This window comes from Pleurodeles waltl, chromosome 6 (assembly GCF_031143425.1).
Source record: "Pleurodeles waltl isolate 20211129_DDA chromosome 6, aPleWal1.hap1.20221129, whole genome shotgun sequence".
Lineage (NCBI taxonomy): Eukaryota > Metazoa > Chordata > Amphibia > Caudata > Salamandridae > Pleurodeles > Pleurodeles waltl.
The window spans coordinates 1367088432-1367107307 of record NC_090445.1 but is presented as its reverse complement, the minus strand read 5'-3'; the positions used below and the strand labels follow the sequence as shown (position 1 = coordinate 1367107307).

The 18876-nt window shown below is 42.7% G+C and overlaps 1 protein-coding gene across 1 annotated transcript in view; it reads left to right on the top strand.

Annotated features, from left to right (window-relative positions):
* OGDHL (oxoglutarate dehydrogenase L) overlaps window positions 1–18876 on the top strand; it is a 664251-nt gene that overhangs the window by 307863 nt on the left and 337512 nt on the right. The window contains exons 13-14 of the mRNA XM_069240663.1: window positions 17–119; window positions 8426–8554. Of these exons, the coding sequence (XP_069096764.1) occupies window positions 17–119; window positions 8426–8554 (232 nt within the window). The remainder of the gene's footprint in view (window positions 1–16; window positions 120–8425; window positions 8555–18876) is intronic.

Sequence of the window (18876 nt, the reverse complement as noted above, 5' to 3'; positions counted from 1 at the left end):
GCTTATTGCCCTGCAGGAAGAAATTGCAAAGTACGATAAAATATGCGATGAAGCATATACAAACTCTAAAGACAAGAAGATTCTGAATATTAAGCACTGGCTGGATTCACCTTGGCCAGGTAAAAATACTTTGTATTTAACTGGCTTGCAGTATAAAGTTGGGGTTTAGTTATCATGTTGTCTAGTTACCATTTCTGTCTCAGTCCAGCTGTGATGGCACTGTGGTTACCACATAAATAGCTTCCTTGCTGTTTAGTTTAAAGTCATTTCTGTGCCTGTATCATTATTTGATAAATGCATTGTTTGTACTGATTCCTTTCTTTCAATACCTGTTAACCTTTACACATTGATCTAGTCTTGATAGTTCAAATCTCTCTCCAGTAAATGTGCACTTCTCTAGTTGTCAGAGTATGACCTTCTAGCCTGGATTTGTTTCAGAAGGTTTCTGAAATATTGAAAAATAAAAAGTATACAGCTACCACTCTGGAATTTTGTTACTAGTATAGAAACATGCACTTTTATGTAAACACCACACATGATTTGTCTTTGTTCACGCCAATGTTAATGTCTACACTCAAATACAGACACTAGCTCTAAATATGATTCTCAGTTAGATTGGGCATGCCTTCTAGCCCCCTTGTTTTATGAGGAAAGTAGTGATTCAGTCCACTCAACATGGTACTGATTTAGTTACTTTTATAGATATTGCCCACCAGGTTTCAAAGAATGTGAGAGGGAAAAATTAAACTAACATAAACAAAAAGAGGTGGAGTACATTATATCTCACGGATTTTGGACAAATTCTAAGGTCCTTACTCCCATTTATCTTTAGACGAATATATAATGTGAAGCATGAAGAAATAGTATTGACTTATTCTGTAATAAATGCATACAGGGCCCTATTCACCCAAAAAGTAGTAATACTGATGGATATTTCTAACCACAGATTCCTCATTTGTTAAATTCGAAGAAATGCCAAACTGGATCTGGAACATTTTCAGAAACTGCTCCTGCTTGTTACCACCAGACATCGCAGTACCTGACACTTTGTCCGAAAGTGATGGCCTGGAGCCGTAAATAGGCACCACCCCTACACGCTGACATAATTTCCTTTTATTCTGCTTCCTGTAATGCAGACCCAGACCTTTGATCTCAGATGTTTTGATGGTGTCTTGCCCAACCCAAAATCTTCTTTTTAAAAACTATATGTTAGGAAAATGTTTCCCTTGAAGACTACAGGCTTCAAACCGTGCAGTGACTACAGGAAACTGATGTGGATTACAGATCCGCATGACCTCAGCCTGTGCTATCTAGGGTCCAAGCATAGCTCTTAGGTCTGTGAGAAATGGTCTTCGATGCATCTGCAGGCCAACATATAGTACAAGGTGAAGCTATATGTCGCCAAGCATAAGAAACCAGGTAGGCCAGCACAGCGCACGGGGGGTGGTACCGCTACATGGCTCAGTGCTATTACTTCTGGAGATAGTGCGAGGCCACAATGAAGTTGTTGGCACCACCTACCGGAGCACTGCAGCAATTGCTGAAAAAGTTCCCAATCCAGTCTCATGTCCAGAGGAATTCAAAAGGTGAGGAATCTGCAGGTAAATAGAATTTCCACCAGAAAGAGATTTTTGAGGTATGAACTGGTTCCCCTGCACCTGTGGAAGTAGTCCTACACATGGTTGCAGACTTACTACTTTTTGCTATTAAAAACATTTATAATAGTACATCTGTAATGTGGTGCCAGCCACAGCTCATCAGGCATACTACTGGCAGTCATGCCACAATTTTTAAGGGCTTTTATTTCCCCTTGGTAGATTTCCACAGTGTGTAGAACTTTGCAATGCAGGTATGGAGCCTTCTCTGCAAATGTTTTGGATTATTTTGTTTTTCTGCAGGAGAACTATTTCCCTTTGTTTAAAGCCATTCTCCTACACTCTGCCACAAACCCCCAGAAGTGCGACTGATTAGTTCCCCTTCTCATCTTAGAAGAGGAGTCGGTCCAGCCTTTTGCTATGCTAATTCTCTGACCATTTCCTAAACTGAAAAGGGTAGGAGACAGAATTGTTAATGCCCACAAATGTACTTGTGTTTGGGTGTTTCCAAATATCAAGGCAAACCACACCTTGAAATGCACTACAGGGGATTTCTTCACAACAGTGGCAAACAAATCTAGAATAGTAAATACATGTTCGGTGGCATGTGTAGCTGCAGATACACATGCTGTGCATAGTCCGCCGTCTGGTGTTGGGTCGGAGTGTTACAAGTTGTTTTTCTTCGAAGAAGTCTTTTCGAGTCACGAGACCGAGGGACTCCTCCCACTTTGGTTCCATTGCGCATGGGCGTCGACTCCATCTTAGATTGTTTTTTTTCCGCCATAGGGTTCGGACGTGTTCCTTTTCGCTCCGTGTTTCGGGTCGGAAAGTTAGTCAGAATCAACGGAAAATTCATCAGTATTGTTTCGTTCGGTATCAGGATAGTTAGGGCAAATCGACACCGAGCCTTAAAGAGCTCCGGTAACCCTTCGGGGTATTTTCGATCCCCCGTCGGGGCCTGGTCGGCCCGACCGCGTGCAACATCGAGACTGATGGAACGGACCCCGTTCCGATTCTGTCCTAAATGCCACAGTAAATATCCTTATACAGACCAACATTTGGTCTGTAACTTGTGCCTGTCCCCCGAGCACAAGGAAGAGTCGTGTGAGGCCTGTCGCGCGTTTCGGTCGAGAAAAACGCTCAGGGACCAAAGAGCCAGGAGGTTGCAGATGGCTTCCACGCCGACAGGACAACAAGGGTTCGAGGAGGAGGAAGAAGAAGAAACTTTCTCCATCCGCGATTCGGATTCCGAAGAATTCGACGTCGACGAGCAACCAACCGTGAGTAAGACGTCGAAAGAAAGATCACACGAGAAAACAGACAAAGCCCAGGGGGTGCCACTGCCAACAGGCCATGGCATAACCCATAAAGTAGGTGACCGTCCATCAGCACCGAAAAAAGGCGAGCTGGTGCCGAAGTCGTCCGACTCAGGTCGAGACACAGGCACGCAACACTCTCGGGACCGAGAGAGTGGTGCAGAAAAGGCTCGACACCGAGATAGCGGCACCGAAGCTACTCGACACAGAGACAGCGGCACCGAAGCTGCTCGGCACAGAGATAGCGGCACCGAAGATGGTTGGCACCGAGAGGCCAAGACACCAAAAAAGAGAAAGATCTCGTTGGAGCCGAAAACAACTAAAGACACGGTTTCGGTGCCAAAACACCCGGCAACCGAACCAAAAACCAGTTCCTACTCAGAGGAACAATCACTGTCCTCCCAACTAAAAAAGACACAGATTTGAGGAGGAATTACAAACTACAGAGGTAGATCACACGCAAAAGCGGATCTTTATCCAAAGGGGTACAGGGAAAATCAGCACTCTTCCCCCAATCAGAAGGAAAAGGAAACTTGACTTCCAGCAACAAGACAAGCCACCACAAGCAAAGGTGGTAAAGAGGGTAACTCCACCACCCTCTCCACCTCAGTCAACTCATGTATCACCGGCACAGACTCCACCTCAATCACCAGCTCATACCACCATGAGCCAGGATGATCAGGCAGCATGGGACCTCTACGATGCTCCAGTATCGGACAATAGTCCAGAGTCGTACCCAACTAAACCCTCACCACCTGAGGACAGTACATAATATGCACAGGTGGTAGCTAGGGCAGCCGAATTTCATAATGTATCTCTACATTCGGAGCCTATTGAAGATGACTTCCAGTTTAACACCCTGTCCTCCACCCACAGCCATTATCAAAGCCTTCCCATGCTCCCGGGAATGCTAAGGCACGCTAAACAGATTTTCAAGGAGCCTGTTAAAAGCAGAGCAATAACTCCAAGGGTGGAGAAAAAATACAAGGCACCGCCCACAGACCCTGCTTTTATTACATCACAACTGACACCAGATTCACTAGTCGTAGGAGCAGCTCGTAAAAGAGCCAACTCGCAGACATCAGGCGACGCACCACCTCCGGACAAGGAGAGCCGCAAGTTTGATGCAGCTGGGAAAAGGGTTGCAGCACAAGCTGCAAATCAGTGGCGCATCGCCAACTCGCAAGCACTCCTAGCGCGATACGACAGGGCCCATTGGGACGAGATGCAGCATCTCATCGAGCACCTCCCCAAAGAATTCCAGAAACGAGCGAAACAAGTGGTTGAAGAGGGGCAAAATATCTCCAACAACCAAATACGTTCTTCTATGGATGCAGCAGATACAGCTGCAAGAACAATAAATACTGCTGTGACAATAAGGAGGCACGCATGGCTGCGCACATCTGGCTTCAAACCTGAGATACAACAGGCAGTGCTCAATATGCCGTTCAATGAACAGCAATTGTTTGGCCCAGAAGTGGACACTGCAATTGAAAAATTAAAGAAGGACACTGACACAGCCAAAGCCATGGGCGCACTTTATTCCCCGCAGGGCAGAGGCACATTTGGCACATTTCGCAAAACAACTTTCAGAGGAGGGTTTCGAGGTCAAGCCACAGAAGCCAGCACCTCACAAACAAGACCACCTACCTACCAGGGACAATATCAAAGGGGTGGCTTTCGAGGCCAATACAATTGGCCCCCAATTCCCAAGAAACCGGGGAAAGTTTCAAGGTCCCAAAACCCCTCAAAATAAACAGTGACTCACAGGTCACCCAACCCCTTCACACAACACCAGTGGGGGGAAGACTAAGCCAGATCCACAAATCATGGGAGGAAATAACAACAGACACTTGGGTCTTAGCAATTATCCAACATGGTTATTCCATAGAATTTCTCCAACTCCCTCCAAATGTCCCACAGAAAACACACAATATGTCAAAACAGCATATAGACCTTCTAGGACTAGAAGTTCAAGCATTACTGCAAAAAGACGCAATAGAATTAGTACCAAAAACACAAAAGAACACAGGAGTTTACTCACTGTACTTTCTAATACCGAAAAAGGACAAAAGTCTAAGACCAATATTAGATCTCAGAACACTAAACACCTACATCAAATCAGACCACTTTCACATGGTCACGTTACAAGACGTAATACCACTACTGAAACAGCAAGACTACATGACAACGTTAGATCTAAAAGACGCGTATTTCCATATACCGATACATCCCTCGCACAGGAAATACCTAAGGTTTGTATTCAAAGGAATACATTACCAATTCAAAGTGCTGCCATTCGGAATAACAACAGCACCAAGAGTCTTTACAAAATGTCTAGCAGTAGTAGCTGCACATATCAGGAGGCAGCAAATACACGTGTTCCCGTACCTAGACGATTGGTTAATCAAAACCAACTCGCTAACAAAGTGTTCACACCACACAGATTATGTTATACAAACCCTTTACAAACTGGGTTTCTCCATCAACTATGCAAAGTCACACCTTTTGCCGTGTCAAACACAGCAATACTTAGGAGCGACAATCAACACAACAAAAGGGATAGCCACTCCAAGTCCACAAAGGGTTCAAAATTTTCACAAGGTGATACAAGCTATGTATCCAACACAAAAGATACACGCAAAGATGGTATTAAAACTCCTAGGCATGATGTCCTCATGCATAGCCATTGTCCCACACGCAAGATTGCACATGCGGCCCTTACAACAGTGCCTAGCATCACAATGGTCACAAGCACAGGGTCAACTTCTAGATCTGGTGTTGATAGACCGCCAAACATACATCTCGCTTCTATGGTGGAACAGTACAAATTTAAACAAAGGGCGGCCTTTCCAAGACCCAGTGCCACAATACGTGATAACAACAGATGCTTCCATGACAGGGTGGGGAGCACACCTCAATCAACACAGCATCCAAGGACAATGGGACGTACATCAAAGAAAGTTTCATATAAATCACCTAGTATTGTTAGCAGTATTTCTAGCGTTGAAAGCATTCCAACCAATGATAACCCACAAATACATTCTTGTCAAAACAGACAACATGACGACAATGTATTATTTAAACAAACAGGGGGGAACACACTCGACACAGTTGTGTCTCCTAACACAAAAAATATGGCATTGGGCAATTCACAACCACATTCGCCTAATAGCACAGTTTATTCCAGGGATCCAGAACCAGCTAGCAGACAATCTCTCTCGGGATCACCAACAGGTCCACGAATGGGAAATTCACCCCCAAATCCTGAACACTTACTTCCAAATTTGGGGAACACCTCAAATAGATCTATTTGCAACAAAAGAAAACGCAAAATGCCAAAACTTCGCATCCAGGTACCCACACCGGCAATCTCAAGGCAATGCTCTATGGATGAATTGGTCAGGGATATTTGCGTACCCTTTTCCCCCTCTCCCTCTCCTTCCATATCTAGTAAACAGATTGAGTCAAAACAAACTCAAACTCATACTAATAGCACCAACATGGGCAAGACAACCTTGGTATACCACACTACTAGACCTGTCAGTAGTACCTCATGTCAAACTACCCAACAGGCCAGATCTGTTAACACAACACAAACAACAGATCAGGCATCCAAACCCAGCATCGCTGAATCTAGCAATTTGGCTCCTGAAATCCCAGAATTTGGACACTTGAACCTCACACAAGAGTGTATGGAGGTCATAAAACAAGCTAGAAGACCATCCACTAGACACTGCTATGCAAGTAAATGGAAAAGATTTGTTTGTTACTGCCATAATAATCAAGTCCAACCATTGCATGCATCTCCAAAAGATGTAGTAGGATATTTACTACATTTACAAAAATCAAATCTAGCTTTCTCTTCCATAAAAATACATCTCGCAGCAATATCTGCTTACCTGCAGATTACTCATTCAACTTCCCTATTTAGAATACCTGTCATTAAAGCGTTTATGGAGGGCCTAAAGAGAATTATACCACCTGTTCCTTCATGGAACCTCAACATTGTCTTGACAAGGCTCATGGGTCCACCTTTCGAACCCATGCATTCTTGTGAAATGCAATACTTAACGTGGAAAGTTGCATTTCTCATTGCCATCACATCTCTAAGAAGAGTAAGTGAAATACAGGCGCATACCATACAAGAACCATTTATTAAAATACACAAAAATAAGGTTGTTCTAAGAACAAATCCAAAATTCTTACTAAAGGTTATCTCACCGTTCCACTTAAACCAAACAGTGGAATTACCAGTGTTCTTCCCACAGCCAGATTCAATAGCTGAAAGAGCACTACATACATTAGACATCAAGAGAGCGCTAATGTACTACATTGACAGGACAAAAGAAATTAGGAAGACAAAACAACTATTTATTGCCTTCCAAAAACCTCATACAGGAAATCCAATTTCAAAACAAGGTATCGCCAGATGGATAGTAAAGTGCATCCAAACCTGCTATCTTAAAGCAAAGAGAGAACTGCCTATTACACCAAAGGCACACTCAACCAGAAAGAAAGGTGCTACTATGGCCTTTCTAGGAAATTTTCCAATGACCGAAATATGTAAGGCAGCAACATGGTCTACGCCTCATACATTTACTAAACACTACTGTGTAGATGTGTTATCTGCACAACAGGCCACAGTAGGTCAAGCCGTACTAAGAACTTTATTTCAAACTACTTCCACTCCTACAGGCTGAACCACCGCTTTTGGGGAGATAACTGCTTACTAGTCTATGCACAGCATGTGTATCTGCAGCTACACATGCCACCGAACGGAAAATGTCACTTACCCAGTGTACATCTGTTCGTGGCATTAGTCGCTGCAGATTCACATGCGCCCACCCTCCTCCCCGGGAGCCTGGAGCCGTTTAGAAGCAGATCTTGAACATTTGTACATTTGTAAATATATTACATTAAACCTTCATTTTGTACATACGTATTTATTCCATTGCATGGGCACTATTATTAGCATACACAACTCCTACCTCACCCTCTGCGGGGAAAACAATCTAAGATGGAGTCGACGCCAATGCGCAATGGAACCAAAGTGGGAGGAGTCCCTCGGTCTCGTGACTCGAAAAGACTTCTTCGAAGAAAAACAACTTGTAACACTCCGACCCAACACCAGACGGCGGACTATGCACAGCATGTGAATCTGCAGCGACTAATGCCACGAACAGATGTACACTGGGTAAGTGACATTTTCCTTACGGCCACCAGATATCCGTTTGTCAATTCCTGGCAAGCGAAAGAAAAGGTGTTTTTGACTGTAAACTATTGTTCATTGATGATCCCTTTGTCAGTAGACACCATAGTTGGGACACGTATGGATGCATGAGTGATGCACAAACACGTTCTCTTTTTTCTCTCCCTCTTCCAACCTCACCATTTTCCAGTAGAGCTACACATTTGCAGCAGTGATAAGTATCTACTCAGCTAGATAATTATATAGTTCATCTGAAATTACTGTCACTCAAGTAACATTTTTGCAACAATGTTTTATTATAGGCTTTTTCACATTGGAAGGAGAACCTAAGAGCATGACCTGTCCTCCAACTGGAATCCCCTTGGAAATGTTGGATCACATTGGCAACATTGCTAGCTCTGTTCCTGTGTCGGATTTCAAGATTCATGGAGGTCAGCTAAGTATTTTGATTTGTCTCCTAAGATTCCCTTAATATGTTTGTTTCTTTTAGTTTTCTTGGCCGCTCCTTTGTTCCTCAATGGGCAACATTTCTTAGAAGTTCTCAGTGCACCTTTTGTGTGCATGCCATATGTCATCTTTGTTAAGGAGGGAAATCAGAGTACACGGCCACAGAAACATGGACGTCTGTGCAAATGTGGTCCTGGTTTGTGTTCTAGCTCAGTGCAATACCGCACCCCTTTTCTTTCATCCCATCAGGAAGAATAGGGGCCCATCTATTATTCTTGACCTCCAGCTCCATCTACAAAACTTTCCCCAAGGAAGTCTAATGATAATAACAGTGGTGCTGATCTAAGCAAGTTTTCAACAGCATGATTGCTTTTGTATTGTTAACCTCAAGGATGCCTGTGCTCACATCCTCATCTGAAAACCTCTCAAATATGTGAGTTGTTTTGTTTATGTTAGCTACATTTACCTAATTGAATGTTTTGGTCACAGTTCAAGTTCTCAGTCTTTTTACCTTCAATCCCCAGTTTCCTTATGTGTTCCTTGTTGGTGTGGCTAGTGGAGGAAGTGAGGAAGTAGTTGGTTGGAACTTCAACCCATCCCACAATAAGCATCGCAATAAGCTTGGAGGGAGGAGAGTGGCTGCAAAAACCCCTAGTCCTCCCTCCCATTGCATCCAACAGAAGGTTCTGTGATGGTTTGCTGGGGTAGTAAGGCTTACATGATTTTGCTTTGATTTTCTACACTCCTAGGGTTGGTCATCAAAGAAACTGTAGGGTTCGGTCCTTTGAGGTGTCCAAGTTAATATTTGAGGGAAGCTCACTTTATGTACATGGAGAGACCTCGATCCCTTTGCATAATTATGCATGACATTTATCCCAGTCTTCTGGAGTTCCGTAGAAAAAACAACATTCTGACCTGTTACAGTTTCCTGTATATAGGCATCTTACAAGTTGGCAGCCGTGCATGTGCACTGCTGTTTGAAAAAGAATAAGGGATGTATTTGTTAGACCTGGCATCCTTGGTGTGGTTTCCCCCTGACTTTTTGTCTTCTGACCTCCTGTTTTGCTGACTTCCTTTTTATTGGCCTTAGGATTCTGGTCACTTTGCCACAGCTGACCAGTGCTAATGTGCATGTGCTGTTTCCCTAAAAAATGGTAACATTGGCCTCTCCACAGTTGGCATATTAAATTTACTTGCAGGTTCCTATTAAAGTGCACTATATGTGCCCAGAGCGTGTAAATTTATTGCTACTACTGGGCCTGCAGCACTGATTGTGCCAACCATTTTAGTAGCCCTTAAAACATGTCTCAAGTTTGCAGTTGCAGAGCCTGTGAGTGCTGTTTAAACTGCCATGTGAACTTGGCCAGTTAGATCACTTGCTAGGCCCAAACCTTCCTTTTTAATATATATATGTCACCCTTAAGGTAAGCCCTGGACATCTCCAAGAGCAGGGTGGAGTGTTTTTAAAAACGTGGACCTATACTTTTAAGTTATACATGTCCGGGGTAGTGAAAAACTTTTACATTTGTTTTTCACTACTGCAAGGCCTATCTCTTCCATAGATTAACATTGGCATCACTTTATTCCATTTCATGTGTCGTTTCCAATTTGGAGCACATATTTATTTCCACTTTGGTGTCTCTGGACTCATAATTTTAAACCGCAGATTATGGTAAAGTTGGATTTTAAGCAGCAAGTTTGAAAGTGCCACTTTTAGAAAGTTTACACTTTCTTACTTTAACCATTCTGTGCCTCTGCTTGTCTCTGAGTACCCATCAGGGTGGGTGTCAGCTAGGCTTTTGTACATTCCCTAGGACAGCAACACAAAGGGAGCTTAGGTGTGAATGAGTGGCCATCTGCATGTTGATGGCCCATCCTGAGCAGGACAAGAAGGAGGAGCTGACACACCTGAATGAACTATGGGCCAGATGTACCAAGAAGGCCTTTTGCGAGTCGGAAATAGCGATTTTTAAGAAATCGCTATTTCTGATTCGCAAAATGCAATGTATCACATTTGCGATTCGGTAATAGTGATTTCTTAAAAATCGCAAATGCTATTACCGAATCGCAAATTGCGATACCGGCCCCATTCGCACCTATGGGCAAAACCCCAGGGTGCTGGGGGCCTAAGGCCACGTGTGCTTTACATGTACATTTTAAAAATGCATTTTAAATGCATTTTTAAAATTTGCACATGGTTACCACCAGGTTCAACCTGGTGGTAGATAGCGATTCCTAAATGCCCAATTCGCATTTAGGAATTGCTTCTTAAATATGCTTTAGAAATCGCACGAAATCGCAAATAAGGAATCCTTATTTGCGATATCTTATTTAGAGAGTCGCAATTTGCGACTCTCTAAACAGGGTTGCAATTTTAAGGAATCCCTATTTTAGCGATTCCTTAAAATTGCTTTCAGACTGCCTTTAATACATTCTGAAATGGCTTTTTGGATTAGCAAACGGGCATTCGCACCGTTTGCGAATGCTAAAAGCTTTCATACATCTGGCCCTATGTCTTGAGCCCTCACAAAGGGCTGGAAAACCGCCTGTAGCGTGTCTCGAGCAAGAGCAGGGACTTTGGTCACTTTAAAGGCTCATCTTTGAAGTCTCCCCCACTTCAAAGTCACAGCTTGGGTATAAGTACTGGGCTTAAAATACCACTGAATCAGTACACTTCTGGACCTGAGGATATTCTGCCAGAAAGAAGAGCTGCTATGCTGCTGAAGAGACTGTCACTCTGTTGGAACTCTCTTGGAATTTGCTGGACTCATGCTTTGCTGTACCTACCCTGCTGCCTGCTGCCCTCCTTGCAGGGGAGAGAGAAGGACAGGACCTGTATCTCTACATCCGCCAGAGCCAAAGTGACACCAAGGGCTTGCTGACTTGCTTCCTGTTCTGAAGTCTCAGGGGCATCAGATACTTCATTCAGCTCTGCTACAGCATCTGGACGCTGCCAACTGTAAATCCTGCCCAGCCTAGTAGTGTCAATCCAGCCTTGGGCCTTCGAAATGAGTTCTGCAGGTGTTCCTACAAAATACCCACAGATCACTATCACTGCGCCAATCAAAACCACTGCATCTCTCCTCGACGCTGAAGCATCGCTGCTGAGGAAAGAGACATCATAGCACCAACTGTGTGTCTTGGAACCTGTACACTGCCCTCAGTGCCGACGCATCGCCGGCTGCGGGACAGCGACATATCACCTTCATTGCAAAGGGTTTCATGCTGCACCGCTGCTCGAGGAGATTGTATTGACGACTGCGCAGCTCGACGTTGACAGATCCCTGACTGTGAGGATCTGAACTGATGCATCGCCTTTGCATTTCCACTCTGCTCCTTGCATCAAATCTTCAAGGCAACTCTCCATACTGTTTCACTGGGACAAGATTGGTCCCTGTAGCTGGCTGTGCTCCATCGCGATCGGCCTGAACTTTAGATTTACCATGGTTTAGCATGACCAGATATCCCAGATTGGCACTTTAAGCTTTTAAGAGCTACATTTGCAGGTATTCTTTAAAAATTAACATCCCAGCTTCTACTTATTGGATTTCTGTTGTTTTGGTCTTGCTTTATTTATTATATTAAGATCTATTTTTCTAGCTTAGTGTGGGTCAGGTGACAATTTCCCAGATCTCCAGGCATATATACTTTTTTTTAAAGTGGTTGATCATTATCCTCATTTTCCACTTTTTGTTTGTTTTTAATCTTGATCGCAACTCCTTGAGATAAACCAGTAAAAATAGATTACGTAGGAGTTCCTAATCAATTTTAATATCCACTCTCCTGCCATAAGGAGTGTCTGACCTTTACGAACTTTACGGCAGCCACCCCTGACATATCAAAAGATCTCCGGTAAAGAGCCCCCGAAAGGGGAGCCCGTCAGATATTGCACCGCCGGTCTGACGAGGAGCTTCCCGATGATGAAGCATGACACCCATCTGGGTGTGTGAGGGCTCTTGCTCCTGAAACTAAAACTGTCCCCCTAGTTCCAGGAACAGTGTACCTTTTTGTTGACTTAATCCTAATATACTCTGAAACATCAACACAGTCCTTTTTTTGTTGTGTGCTAGAAACAAATCCCACACCCTTTCTGCTTACACGAGTACTCACCAGGATTGTCCCATAAATTCTCTCACTTTGAAGTCAGGGAGAGAAAAACACCAAGCTCCCTGGCAGAGGAAGCCTGACATTTGACGTCTGTCTTTGAATGCACAGCAAATGTGACAAAATAACATTTAAAGGCCTGTTTACAGGAAGCGAGTTTGTGGAACAATACAGTAAGCATTGTTTGGGCAACGGGAGGGATTAGGTCAAGCTGGACAGCCTAAAGCAAATAAAGCTAGCAAATAAAAAGCCAGAAAATGTGAGTTAAAACCACAAAACCAATGGTAAGCAACAGATGGAATGCATTCCTAAGCCCGCTTTCTGAATGTCCCAAGATGTCTTTAGCAAATCAGACAGCTGTGCTGTTTGGCAGTCTTCGACTTAAGAAGTGCTTTGGGGTGTCATTTGATCATAGAATGTTGTGTAGTGCAAAGAGAAGGGAAAGATGGAAGCATTGGTTAATTCGTTATTACTTTTTACAAGACGTGTGGTTCCTATTAGATATCATCTATGACCAAAACTTCTAATGGAAAGCTTCTCCCAGTACTTGTGCATGGTGGCTCTGTTTATGCATGCGGCTGACAACTTGTGTATTGGTGTTGAGAGAAAAGTTTTGGGATACTGTGCACCTTGAGCTTGGGTAAGCATTGTGTTGGAGAAAAGCACGGCTCTATTTTTTTAACTGGTATTTTAGTCTGTACAGTGCAGCGCCTAATAGTTGCAAGCCTTACTTGATAAAGAAATTCATATATTTTAACTGTGAAACATTTTAAATAATGTGGCATAAAATTTAGAAAGGTAGGGAATCATTTTTTTCCACAAGACGCTTTTGAGGCCAGCTTTGAAAGTGCGTTTGCTGATTACTCATGTACAGTGGAAATATGTATTTTAATAGAAAAATCATTAAGTGCCCAGCAGTCTTGTAACAGGGGGGTACAGCTAGTTTTTTGTACTGAGATATTTTGCCCACCTCTCACTCATTAAAGATCTAGATTTGGCCACATGAAAACTCGATGGCCAATGTAAAAATGGATAGCCTATCTGAGTAAAACTTTTAACGTAGCTAAGTTTAATCTCTCTTGTGAATCTTAAACATCTTATCATTGAATGCATTATAATTTCAGGTATTCGTGGCAATAAAGTAGCACCTATTGGCAAAACTAGTTCTAGTAAGGGTAAAATTGTAGACAAAATGATCTTTTGCAACTATTTAACTAGCGTTCAGCTAACTGACATTTTTAGAGTTTTCCAATCTACAACAGATGTGGTATGTAAGTATTGAATTGTAATAATATTACTAACAAATTGTTTTATTTCTATAACAAGACACATAAGTTGTTTTTGAGGATTCTTGGTATTTGTTACCAAACAAAATTAAATAATTTCCAAAAAGTAATCTTTAATGCCTGTGTAACAGGTATCCCATCAGAAGTCACCAGTCCACCGGAGCTTCCTGTCCATCTCCAAAGTGTGAACGTTTGAATAATTTAAGCAAATAGTAAGCCACACTGAGGGGCGAATATTTGAGGCAGTGACAGGCACTGATAAAAACCAGCAGTGCCCTAGGGCTCAACATCAACGCTCTTAATCGTGGTCCGTTTTAAAAGAGGTTTATAACGGAACCCGAATGAAAGTTGTGGAGTTGAGTCTGAAGGCACTGCGAGTTCCCCAAGTGAGTTAAATTCAATTTTAAAAAATAACTAAAAGGTTTACTTACCTACTGCCTCGGTGCTCAGTGCTCCTTTCCACCTCAACATTAGTCTGTGACTCCAGCACAGGCTCACAGAGCCTCAGCCAGCTCATTTCTACCAATCCACATGCTGCTCTCATGCTGCTTAGACAACATGAGAGCAGCATCAGGACTGGCTTTAGCGGGCTTGCTCGACGATCACTCTGGCACTGACGGCTCATGCCTGCTTTTTACCCGGCTGTTTAAGACTGCTGGGTGGAGAGCACTAAAGTATGCATGTCAGGCTGGCTGTTGCACACTCTAATTTGGGGTGAGCACCACTGCCCTGCTGCCAGTCAGCAGCAGTGCCAACCTCTGAAACACGGCTCGCGCAGTAAATAATAAAACGGTTATAAATTCATTGTATTACCATTTTATTTTTTACTTTGCTGCTCATGCAACAGGGGGGCGACTCTCCGCTGCCCTATTGGAGTGGGGGCCGCTCGTGAGCCAATTCACCTAGTCCAGTCTAATAAAGTGTAAACATTGAGCTACAGTCCACTGCTCAGCACTGCACTGTTCAGCAATTTTCCAGGGTTTCCTACTATTTAGGACCAGTAAATAATCAGCGAGCATCATCTGGGCTGATAGACCAAGCATAACACCTGCCACAGTGCGAGCATGGCTTCATTTTAACACACTCGCAATGTGAGCACGCTCATTCAAAAGACATCCATTTTAGAATATTCACCAACTTCAGCTGTTCACAGTACCCCATACGCATTTGCAATGAGTCCTTTTCTGCACACATTTATGAACAATTAAATCTGTTGTTTTTTTCGAAGAAATTCCAGTATTATACACACGTCCATGTTATTTTAAAAAGTGGATTAAGCCAGCTTTATTTACTCTATTTTGGAAAAGATTACATAATTTTCATCGCACAGGCTTTTCAGGCTGGTCTGCTAGGGAAATACAACTAAAGGTTTTTGCAGAGTTGATAAAACTGGGGCAATAAGAAAGGGCTTAAAAGCGGGAACCAAATTCTTCAAGAGAAGCTTTTGTTCCAAGCGTAGCAGATACAGCTCAGACCTGAAGTCCAATTTGTGACTGTCTCCCATCAGATTTTGATTGTTGAATATCTTTTGTAAAGTCAGCTTGGTTAAACTTTTCCAGGAAGCCAGCTGTCAAAAATCTCCAAAAACTGTCACTATGGAACCTATCCCCAAAGCTTTGATAGTAAAGACAAGACTCCCTGAGAAAAGTGAAGGCCACCCGTATGATGGTTATAAGGTTGTCAAGGCCTTGCCAAAAATAGTGTTTTATGGGTGTCAACATAATTTGGTAAAACTATGGAGTTCAAGGGCATACCTTTTTCAACAGTAATGCCTTATTGCTGCATTTCATGTTGAAATTGCAAATTTATAACATGGACCCAAAGAACTTAACTCCTCAACCAAGCTTTCTCGACAATGGAACAGTCTGCTTGAACACATAAAACGCAAGCCAAATCTACTCTCATTCAGAAAGGACCTAAAGACATTACTCTTCAATCTGACTGAAAGGCTAAGCCTCCCATCTCACCCAAGATGACAAACTTCAGCCCACCGAAAGACTGTATTTTTGTTTTTGCTGCAAGTCGAGGTTTATGCTGTTTTACAATAATCCAAAGTGTATGTACCCGTTGTTACCTTACCTGTTTCTTGTGCCACGTGTGGCTGTTAATTAATAAAAATAGACGACTTTGGCAGTGGCCAGAAAGCCAGTTCTAAAACCCCGGACTGGTACTCTGGTATTAAAATGTTCCGACACACTGTCTTCCTTCAGTGTCCACATTTAAAAAACTGCCCAAGTTCAAGATTCACTAACTAGATGGAAAGGACATTTCATGGTAGAGCTGGTAAAAAGGAGCTCCACAGGGGTATGAACTGAAGGTCAGACAACTAGGCAATGGCAGGAGGAGACTGACAGATATTGAAGGTACTCAGTTGAGTGTGTGTCTTTGCAGATGAGTTATGACCAGGTGGAAACCAAGGCAGTGCCATGTTCTTGTCGTCCAACAAAACTGAATGGGCGAAAAAGTAGAAGTCACAAAGCATTTGCATAGCCTCTTCTGCCAGGGGCAGGAGGGAGAAGGGGAGATAATTTAGGCAACTGTTAGATAGCTAAGTGGCACCTCTGGAATTATGAGGCACCTCTTGAATCAGGCAGCCATCATTAGCATAACTCATTATTGAAAGGGTCAATGGACCTTGGTTGTTCGCATATCGGATAGCAGCCAGAAAACGTGGGTAGATGACAGAACAGGACCAACAACAGGCAGGAAAGGGAAAGCTTTCCAGTAGTTAGTCTGTAGGAGAGTTTACAAGCATGACGTGCGCGCGTGTGTGCATGTGCGCGTGTGTTTTTTTTTTTTTTTTACCCATGTCCATCCAAAACTGCCAAGAGGTCAAACCAACATTGCATTATTCAAACGTTAGTTAAAATAACAGCAGGTTACAATGCTCGAATCCAGGCACAGCCAGCTCAACTGTTCAGCAAACGGAGATCTGTAAAATAAGTACCGTTGAGTTGGAGAAGAGTTGCACCTGCTAATTTGAGTGCCTGCACCTAGTGTATAAGCACTATGAGTTTGTCATGCTTTTTAAGATGATAGTCCGGTGGTGAGGATTTTTTTCTACCTCTCGTTCAAGTGTCCACAGATGTCCATTCAGGTGTTGTAGGAATCAACCACAGGTTTTTGTTAAGAGCACCTTTGAACTTTAGGATGTTTCATGTGTTACTTGTAGGTGCAGCAAGATTTTTTTCATGCATTTTGTAGGTGTCTGTCAAAAATATTACATATTTTCTGGTACCAGGCAAACCTAACTTCCCAATTAAATATTTTTACGTAACCATCTATATCTGTAGTTAAATGTATGTAAATATTCAATTAAAAACAATTCAGTGCAAATAATATTTAAAACCGGTAACTTTCTTAAACATTGTGCAAAAGCAATTACTTTCTTATCCATTTAGACAAAATATCATGTACTGCCAGGCCTTTGTAGTACGGGCGAGTATTCCTTGGTCTTATGAAATGCTGGTTAAAAGGCTCTAATGTGCGGCTTTTACCCTTTCATATATGACCTCTGGCCTACAACCTACTCAGAATGGCCTATGATTTGTTTCATACAATAGTAGAGCGCTCTTGACTTCTAGGGCACACTATTATATATTGTGGGTCCCTGCAGAGTGGAGGAAATTGACTGGTGTCCCACAAATTCTCCTTAGATTGTACTGCAAGGAAAACCCGGATAAGGACTTAAAATCAGAACTGCTAGATATCCCATCATTATTTAGATGTGGGCTCACCGTGAGTCAGACCACATCTCCCTCGATTTAGCAGACATCCTTTGGAATTTTTCTGAAAGACTTTATTATACATAGTAATGAACATGGGGAGCAAACCCGTAGCCGTTAACGAATTATATTGTAGAGGTGGGCGAGGCACGGACAATTTAAGCAGTGCTCGAGCCAGATGCCTGGGTGTGCTCGAGGGCCTCTTATAACCTCAGGACTAAAAAGAGCCGAGCCCAACCCTCACCGAAGTTAATGTGGCCAAGTGGGTACAGCAGCTGACCTGGTAAAATAGGGAACAGGTTTGAATTAGGCCTAGTTTTGGCATCCTGTGAATCGCGGCAAATCTCCCTGTGGCAAAAAAATAAAAATAACTTACAACCTAGACTGTGTTGCTTGTGACTTACTTATATATTCTTTGGCACAGGCTGTGCTATATACAACTACCAAAAATAAATTGCGAATTATGTTTTCATCTTTGCTCTAATTTCATTGTCTGTGAATTAAGGACACAGCTGTAACATTCGGTGTCAGAAAGAAATACCGATCTAGTGACTGAACTAATCCTTGTTTTGCCAAATTGTGTGACAGTAGGCAAACACTTAATTTTATTGACCCTCTTGTTAGTTCATTGTCACATATGATAGCACCTTCAACTACGTCAGTCCAGCATGTACGTTGCGAAAACAACTTTATTTTTTAATAGGCTGTTGTTTTCCTCCATGTGTAATAAGATTCTATCCTACTTAATGGTTTACGCATGACCCCTTTCTTGACTCTTTGTTCACTAATAACCTTGTCATGAGGGCGGGAGCAGGCATGTTTCTCGATTAATGTTTTAAAACTCTCACTATTAATAAGTACTTTGCAATGCAGTGATATAATCCTATGTGATTCGGTGAAATGCTTCCCGGTGTTAAGGAAATGCACTTTTTTGAATATTGAAGACAATATATCATATTCTAACATGATCTTTGAGGCATTATTTCCATACCAAATATTTTTAATGCTCGCTCGTGCACTGGCTCTTCGAGCCAGAGTCGACATTTGGTTTATCTCTTTAATTTGTTGGCTTGCCCACCTCTATCATATTGGCAGCGGTAAGAAGTAAAAATGTATACAATTGAATAACCCAAAACTTGTGTATGTAAGCATGCGTTCTTATGGGATCTGCTTAGAGTTGCCATAAGCAGA